Source organism: Onychostoma macrolepis, chromosome 24, assembly GCF_012432095.1.
Source record: "Onychostoma macrolepis isolate SWU-2019 chromosome 24, ASM1243209v1, whole genome shotgun sequence".
Taxonomy (NCBI): Eukaryota; Metazoa; Chordata; class Actinopteri; order Cypriniformes; family Cyprinidae; genus Onychostoma; species Onychostoma macrolepis.
Window position 1 is genome coordinate 12,393,662 of NC_081178.1, and position 9,650 is coordinate 12,403,311.

Genomic DNA, 9,650 nt, shown 5'->3' on the forward strand with positions numbered 1-9,650 from the left:
TTATATTAACAGACTATACAAATTTTAATAAAACAATAGGCCTATACCTTTAGAAGCACAGATATGTCTGTCACTTTAGTGGTATGATTCACCCAAAAATGAAAATTCTGTCATAAATTTCAGAGGTTGTTCTAAACCTGCATAAAGTTTTTTTCTTCTGTTGAACACAAAAGAAGATACTTTGAAGAATGTGGTTAACTTGGTTTATAAACAGCTGCTGGTCCTCAGTAACCAACATTCTTCAAAGTACCTTCTTTTATGTTCAACAGAAGAAAGAAATTATTACAGGTTTGGAACAACTTGTGGGGGGTATAAACAATGAAAAAAAACTATCCCTTTAAGTCAGACAGTCCACCGTGAGCAACTGAATGCTACTCTGCAAACTGCGCGTTCATCATTAGTTAAAGCACAGACCCATTGATTACTTTCCCATTCAGCCCTACATCTGGAGAGCCTTGTGTTTAAAGGGCGGATGTGAGCTCTAGTTTAGATGTTTTAAACCGCGCAGGTTTAGCGCATGCTGCGGTCGCGTGAAAGGGCTTTAACGGCGCGCGTTCTGGGGCCGGTTGCATAAAAGGTTAAGACTAGTCTTAAAAGTTAGTCATCTCATTTTTTTATTTGAGACTGGCCATAATATTTTAAATTGAGTTACATTAAATTGTAGATTAGTCTAAGTTAAATGCAAAAATAAGACCAATTACCCCTTTGCTAACTGCTAGTTTGTCAAACTTGTTCTTAAGACAGTCTTAACATAGAGGCTAAGTTTATGCAACTGGCCCCTGGAAACACCGTCGCTATGGAAACAAAGATGCTCAAATGCAATCACATGCAAATTAGCTTCTCTAATAATACTTCTTATGAGATTAATTTCATTATAATTGCTATTAGTGTTATAAACAGTGCAAAACACTTATTTATTCTAATGTTTTGGCCTCTGTAAAATACGGGGCAAATCGCGTCCCGTATTGATTTGATACGGGACGCATCATTTTACCTTTAAATACGGGACGATTCCGTATCCTAAGGGACGGGTGGCAACCCTAGTCTACAAGCTTGCAATTTCTCTCTCTCCGCCCAGAAATAACCAACCATGTTACTGCAGTCATATTCAGGGGTGTGTTTACACTTGAAGAACCAGGTATGCTTGAGCATTCTGTTGTTGAAATGTGGGTCTCCGTCTGCTTGTTTGGCGCAGACCAAGGTTTGGATATTAGCGTTCACACTAAAGGCCCATTCAAACCAAAGAGGATGGCTATAAAAATAACAATAAAGATATAGTTTCCAAAAACACCAACAGAACAATAACAGCACAAAAGGAATGATATCATTGGAATTACTTTTTAAACTTTTTTTTCCAGCTTATCAACAATAAAAACACTGGCAGCCAACCAGAATCCCAAAAACTATGTACCACCAGTCACTAGAGATTTCACTTTCAAAGTGCTGTGAAATGTGCTACAAACAACACAATATAATTTTACAAAGAAAGCAAAGGGACTTTTAATAAACCCACATTTGCAATGGAGTAAAAATTAAATCACTTATAGTGCCGTACAGTTTATGGATCTGAAACTTTAAAAAATTGTGTAGCGAAATACAATGCATACTTAAAAGTTTTGCAAAATGTAGCCTAGGGTCAAGTATTTCCAATGAGCCTGTGTTGTGTAAAACCCAGTTGCAACCATTTTAATGTTCCTTATTTACAGAGTTACTTAAAGGGATAGTTCACCCCAAAATGAAGATTCTGTTTTTAATTTCTCACCCTCTGTTCCAAACCCTTTACATCCAGTTCATCTTCAGAACACAAATTAAGATATTTTTGATGAAATCCAAGAGCTTTCTGACCCTGCATAGACAGCAACACAACTGACAAGGCCCAGAAAGGTAGTAAGGACATCCTTAAAATAGTCCATGTGACATCAGTGGTTCATTTTATTTATCACAAACTCAGGTATATATATATATATATATATGATACATAAACAGCAATGTAAGTATTTTATGTGTCAGTCTTTGTGTCTGACACTCTTTGTCAGTCTTCGACACGCGTTCATGAGAGTACCACTATTTTAATGATGTCCTTACTACCTTTCTGGGACTTGAACGTGCCAGTTGCACTCAGGGTCAGAAAGCTTTCAGGTTTCATCAAAAATATCTTAATTTGTGTTCAGAAGATGAACTTTTAAAAGTCTTACGGGTTTGAAACGACATGAGGGTGAGTAATTAATGACAGAATTTTCATTTTTGGTTGATCTATCCTTTTAATGTAACTTTGTACAAAACTATAGAGTGAAAGTGTTTTATCCATCACCAATTGATTAGATTGGATCTCGTCCTTCTCTCAGGTCCAAGCTGAGATCAAGAGGAAATGGAGGCGATGGCACCTCGAAAGGTTTCTGGGTCCTGACACCAAATACCAGCACCCATCCATGGGCAGCAACGGAAACAACACACAGATCTCCATGCTGACTCGCTGCAGCCCCAAGACTCGCCGCACATCCGCATGTCAAGACGAGACGTCCATCACAGTCTAACTTAGCATCTACAATGATGTGGAATTGTCACCAGAATGAGACCGTGAGAGTACATGAAGATGTTCAGGAAGTGTTCTAGTGAAATTCAGTTCTGAACTTCGGACTGTATTATACATTTTTGGAGAGATGAGCTACTACACCCTACATTTGCTGAAAAAAAAGCGCAATTTGTTGACATAGTAGTCGTCAATGAGGTTCTTATATGAAAACACAATATCGGACAGGCACAGATCATCTTCTGCAACACATAAAACCTGTAAATAAAGGCACAGTGATCTTCTGGAGAGCAACGAGATCGTAGTTTTGCCGTCATTTTGTGCCAACTCGGCTCTGCAGGGACACAGAAGCAACAGCATCATCAAGAATGACTGATGATACGCTGCAGGAAAAAGAGGTTAGGGATTCTTTGCCTGGACTGCTCATATATTTTGCTTATGAGGCAAGTTAAAAAAAAAAAAAAAAAGAAGCAAAAAGGCTACCAAAAGCGGATTGTTGAATATCCAATATGGAGATACACTGTAGAGACCAAATGTGATGTTTCTTCGAAACATGTTGTTCATTTTTTTTATGATGTTTTCAGATGTGTGTGTGTGTGTGTGTGTGTGTGTGTGTGTGTGTGTGTGTTTAGGCACATTTGGAAGCCGAATGCCCTTCTCTGCACTATCATTCCAGATCAGTCATCCCAGCGGTGTGTTAACATTCAGTTTGCATGCTTGTTTGAGTGTCATTGTGCCACGTATCGCCGTGACTTGATGGTTTTATGGTCTAATGTCAAATCCTTTTGTGCAAAGAACAAAAATCAAGTATCAATTGTGAGATCAACGATGACAAGGACGGCGCTGTTGGAGCTTGATATAACTGTCATACACGTCAACCAATTTATACTTAATGATGGAAGGGGAACTTATGTGCAAGTCTTTGCAGTAATGCTAATGCTGTAAACTTACCATTTCTTTTGTACTGTGACAACATTTTTTTTACATCCTTTGGTTTCAGTGGTAACTTGCAGTGTTTGTTCAACTAGAAGGATTTTTGTGTTTATGTACAAGCTAAAGAGAAATGAAAAAGCAGGCCGCCCTGTCATACCAATGTTCTTGTCTCACAGTTTTACTCATTGAGATGGACTTGCAGCCCGATCAAGGCCTGTGAAGTCAACTCAAACTGGGTCAACGCCACATAAAGGTAGTTCAGTCTGGATTGTGGTTTCTGTTTCCAGTGGAGTGTAAAATAATTATGTACAGTCACATCTGATAGAATATATAAAGGGAATGTACAGCAAATTCATTTTAATGCTACAGCTGGGATGTCTTGCAAAGGTTATAGTAATATTTAATTAAAAAAAAAAATTTAAAGCCTCAAATCACTGCCCAATATTGTCCGATGGCATCCAGTTTTTTTTTTTATCTTAAATGCGTGATTAGCCAGATTACCTCTAATCTACCATGATAAAGAATGTATATTCTTATAAAAATGTTAATTAAAATGTTGTAATTTTCATTGTATAAAAGATCAAAATCACTTTAATTTAGCTAGCAGTGTACTTTGTGAACTTTATATAAATGCATATAGGAAAAGGTGCCTATTTTAATGAGCTGCGCTGTATAGCCTGTCTGGTTTTGAAACAACGTGCTGTTTGTTGTATATTAATGTGGGTGAAACATAATATATAAGTGCACAGCAGAAGAACTGGATGTTGTGTATATTAACTGTGTATCTGTGCTGTGAAAGTGAGTAATATTTGTCCATACCGCATGCTACACAGGCAACGGTACATTTCAAGTAATAAATTCACAAAAAGCATGACCCAAATTCTTTACAGTCATGTGTACACGTGAATATTTTTGTATCTACATTTAAACAAGCTTGATACATGGTATGTATTTTTGTAACATTTGAGACCATTTTCCATTGTTGTTTGAATGTTCACGATCAACAATTTTAAATAAACAACTTGAGCTGTACGTTTACATTGTTCAGAAGTTACACACACAAGAACTGCTTGTCCATTGGGTTACAACAGACACTCTCATATCAGATCCTTTCTATTTTCCATCTGCCTTAAAGAAAACCAAGAATAAGCTGTGTGTCACAGCCCTGTTTCCCCAGAGAGATTCAGCTAAATAATTTATTAGCTGTGTAAATTTCACTCTACTAAAATACACAGCTTCCCCTCCGAGCCTGTCAAATCCCAGACTTACTTTGAAGAACCATTCTGCTTTTGCCTTCTGGTAAGCACTGAATTAAATTAAGGGCATAGCAGCAAATGCTAACAACAAAACACATTTTTCTACTTTTAGAAGCTTTGGTTTAATTGTCTGGATAATTGCACCAATCCATTGTGCCAGCTCACCGTCGATCCTGTAGGAAACAGGACATTTTCCTTATCTACCTAGGTTTCTCTATTGTTTCTTCTGTTCAGCAAAATACAAGGAGTCAACCAATATAAAAGTTAATGTGGGTTATGACATGCACTTTAAAAGTCTTTAAAAGAACTCAAATATTCAAAAACAATGCTGAAAGCAAAAAATGCCACAAACTCATAATGAAACAAACTTTTTAAAAGATTAAATTCCAATATCTTTTGTTATTAATGTCAAAGGCAGAGCATCCGGTCAAATTATATACTATATATTTTGTAACAAATTCATGTTACTTGGTAGTAAAATTCGCAAAGCTTGTGTTGTTAGGAAAACATCACAGGTGGACCATAGGGAAAAAATGTATTTATAAAAAAAATAATTTGTTTTTGAATTTATACTGAAATGAGCTATCACCAGGTGATACATTTCAACTCTTTAATGTGTCATTTGAGCATTTTTGGACTGTTTTCTGTTAGTGAATCCAATTAAAGTCACACCATAATGTTGGCTATATTATGACATATGTATACATCAGCAGGGGTCTGACAGGAAAGATCCGTTTCTAGTCACTCATCAGACACCGGCTGAGAACATTTTGAATAGCCAAAGTAAAATACTCATATTTGTGTCAGCAATGGTGAGATGTTAATTTTTTTCTGTGTGGTTTCATCTCACTGTCAGCTGGTCCCGTTTTCCACATGATCGTTCGTCTAACATCTCTCTTAAAGGCCAATATTAAGACAACAGCTCACAGATAATGTTACAGTCTCTGGAATTATTTAGATTTAACAAAACAAAAATGTACTCACCCTGAGGCCGTGCAAGATGTAGATGAGTTTGTTTCTTCATCTGAACAGATTTGGATAGGCAGTGAATGGGTGCTGTCAGAAACATCTCAGTAATCCACATGACTCCAGTCAAACGATTAACATCTTGTGACTTATCTACATAAACTTATTTATAGCTTGAATGGCCTGAAGGTGAATACATTTTCAGCAAATTTTCTTTTTTTCCCCCGTAAACTATTCCTGTAAGATTTAAATGCAATGATGTGAAAATAGCAGTAAATATGTTGTTAAGGGAATGTATATTTTACTCATTCATTTTGAACTTTATTAAAATAAGCCTCAAACCTGGCACCTACTTCACTGAATTCAAGTGTAAAGTGTGTGCCTGTATTTTCATTTCTAATGTGTTTTTCTGTTCTATCACAGCAGTTTAGTCCTGTTATCGGTGTTTTTGTTTTGAAGGGTTCACCTCTTCAGTCAGGGATCATACATCTACTGAGGTCAGTTTGTACTGATAACAAAATACATGAAAAATAAAGCTGTCAGAATGCTCAAGAGACCAAATATATTTCATTTGCCTCAACCTTCCTTCAGCATGATACCATATGAGTTTCTCAGATATAACCCTTAAAAAGTGGAAACCTGCAATTGAGCGATTTCTACCTGATCAAACCAATGAACTAAGTTTTATTCATGTAGCCTATAAAGTATTCAGTGATGTTAATATAAATTTTTTTTTTCAGATTAAATTTTTTTTCAGTATGTTATGTAGATTTATTGCAGCTTTGTTCAACATGAATAATTAATTCAACATATGCAAAAAAAATAAAAAATGAATAATGCCAATGACAAATACGATATTCTACATGCCAATGAGCCCAGCTTAAATTGAAAATTTGTTAATAATGTTCTGTTTTATAATAAAATAGAAAGCATTTCGTCATTCTTTTGGATGTTGTTTTTGCTGTTTCCACATCAGGGCCCGTATTCACAAAACATTTTATCTTACCACTAAGAGTTCTCCTAAGTGGCAGTAAAAGTTTTTAGCTAAAAGTTCTCTCTTAAAATCTATTCACAAAGCTGCTGAGACCAGTTTTTAGTAAGGAATAGAGAGAAGTCTTAAGCTCAGAGTAAGGGCGGGGTTCACCTCCTTGCTATGGATGATGTCAGTGTGCTTACTAACTATGCACACAGTGATTGGCTGATAGTCTGTCAGAGATTTATCCATAGTAATATTGTAGAGCGCAATATTATGTTACCATATTCAAATAAAGGTTTAAAAATGCAAGCTAAGTGCACTAATTAAACAAGTATACGTTCAGCTAAATGTCAGTCTCTTGCATGTATGCTTCTCGTAGCGGATATGCATATAAACAGCTTTTTAATTTACAGAGCAGAATAATCTTGGCTGATAGTACGACATGCAAACGTAAAAGAAAACCAAACTGGACGCAAGAACAGCTTTTACTTCTTGCCCAACTGGTTAATGAAAAGGATATAATCAAAGGAAAATCTGGAGTTGGGATAACCTCCAAACCCTAAAGGTGATACCTTTTTAAAAGTTCATTATCGTCAAATGTTTCTAAAATGTTTATATTCTGAGGCAGATTGCCGGCAACAGCCAGTTTAGGACAGTTGTGAGTTGGTCTTAGTAACTTAGGAGTCCTCTTCAATCACTACTCCTAACGTTTAACAGATTTAGGAGCTAGTTTTAGCGCTAAAACACTTTGTGAAATACTCTTAGAGCAAATATTTAGGAGTCCTAAATTTAGGACCGACACGCCCACTATTTTTAAGATTTTCTCCTAAATCGGCAAGTTAGGAGCTACTTTTAGCCTTAAGATGTTTTGTGAATACGGGCCCAGGACTGTTAACAGGTGCCTAGCTGCAGGCCACATTTCAGTATTCATGTCCATTGTTAAATATTCATGGGCTAAAGTACCCATCGAGGTTCAGCAAAAGCACTGTTCAACAAGTTTCAAAGCTTTGAGCTGGACCAAAACTGCTTTAAGAATAGCAAATCTGTGCCATTGTATTGCTGGCTCAACCTGATATTGAAAGAAATGTGCCCTCCATGTGAAATCTTGTGGCTTCCATTCAGCAAAGCATGACATGGTATAAGAAAGAGCTTGATCTGGTAATTTGCTATCCTTCAGCTTTGAGCCTGAGATATAACCCTCGCAGGCGTGATTGAGAACCACGACTTGAGCTCGACCTGTCAGACAGTTTCCAATCAGAGAAAGCTTGACTTGCCTCAGGCTCCGTGGTGTTGATAAGATGCAGTCCCACATACACACACCTGAAACGGCATACAATGATCCATGGGCTCCTTATTATGACAAACCGGTATCTTAAACTTTAGGGGAAAATCAAAGAACGCGTTTTTAGCGCTACACAGCGATGTTTTAACCGTTTGCGATGTAAACATACGCTAGACGGACGTCTGTGACTGTTTTGCCGCTTTTCAGCATCTCGCGCATGCGCGACGAGTTCTTAAGACTTTTAAGTAGGCGTACAATATTATTGTATTTTTTTAAACGCTTTCATTCCGCTGCGTTGCGTCTCACATTTTAAAGGCAAGTATCTTTCTGCTGTGATCTACTTTCTGTTTTTGCATGCGCAATCCACCTTTTTCGTGGGCGCGGCCATTTGTATATTCTATGGGTCTAGCTTCCGGTCTCATCCCTATTTTTAGCTGTACGAAACAGTTCGTTTTGCTGCTTGATATTGAAAATTTGTGTGTCTTACCATATTATTTTAATGTATTATTTTAATTATGAAAACACTGGTTTGTAGTGCAAACAGTTTTACCTTTTACTGCACATAACTTGTTATTCTTCTCGTTACCTATAGCGGCTAACCGGAAATCTCACCCATAGGCTTACTTCTGCGTTGAAGAAAAAGGTGGATAGGTTGAACGCTGAATCTCGCGTTTTGATAACTGTGAACGAACATGTTCTTGCTTTCTGCTGCCTTTTAATTAGATTTTTTTTTAAATATGTAAACATGCATAGATGTATTGGCCATTGTACCATGTCTTAAAAGGCATTATGTTTTTTTAAAGACCAATAAGTTGTTTTTCCATTCTACGTTCTGTATGACTGTACAGCTTGCTGATTCTTACAGTGGCCCAGTAGTCCAGAACACAACAAAATCTCCACAACACAACGAAATGTTTACAACGTAACGAAATCGCCACACAATACAATGCATGTGACTAATTTCATTGTATCGTGCTAATTTCGTTGTATCATGGTTTATTTCACTTGCGTTGTGCTAATTTTGTTGTGTTGTCGCTTGTTTCCGTTGTGTTGTTCTAATTTCTTCGTGTTGCTGCTTGTTTCCATTTTGTTGTGCTAATTTCGTTGTGTTGTGGCTCGTTTTTGTTGTGTTGCAATTTGTTTTCGTTGTGTTGTGCCAATTTTGTTTTGTTGCGTCATGTTTGGAGATTTAATTGTGTTGTGCTAATTGTTGCAGCTTGTTTCCATTGTGTTGTGCACTAAAGGGCAGCCATATTCTTGTATAAGTCCTGTAATATTCTCCTGAGTTGTTTGACTCTGCTGCTATTTAACCTGTGAACATGGGCTCTACTATTTGTCTTGGTTGTAAATTGTGTGCTAGACCAATTATAAGCTTCAAAGCCTTCTTTCAGACCTAAGAAACCATTGAACAGTGTAGGGCTGTGTACAGTATACTACGAGTCAAGAAAATATTGTATTCATTTATGTGTTATGCTGGCACTGTCCCTCAGCCATTCATTCACACAAAGGCTTTTTGGGATTTCACATCAATGTTTTGCTATTCAAAGCCAAGGTTGTGGTTCCAGTCCACACACATTTGAAAGTGAAAATTAATTGAAGTGAATTCATGGTGTGGGTGAAAAGAAAGATGAGTCATACAGATCTGCATTATGTTTGAAGGAATCTGAATCATAACCAGCATTTGTTAAATATTGTTCAGCTTATTGT

The 9,650-nt window shown here is 36.9% G+C and overlaps 1 protein-coding gene across 3 annotated transcripts in view; it reads left to right on the forward strand.

The window, feature by feature from the left end:
• The window catches only part of vipr1b (vasoactive intestinal peptide receptor 1b), an 81,211-nt gene extending 76,726 nt beyond the window's left edge, over window positions 1–4,485 (forward strand). For 2 of the 3 annotated variants that reach the window (XM_058765382.1, XM_058765383.1), the window contains exon 13: window positions 2,346–4,485. In XM_058765382.1, coding sequence (XP_058621365.1) covers window positions 2,346–2,534 — 189 coding nt within the window. In that variant the 3' untranslated portion in view covers window positions 2,535–4,485. The remainder of the gene's footprint in view (window positions 1–2,345) is intronic. The other variant, XR_009269066.1, reaches the window with a different exon arrangement.
• The last annotated feature ends 5,165 nt before the right edge of the window (window positions 4,486–9,650 follow it).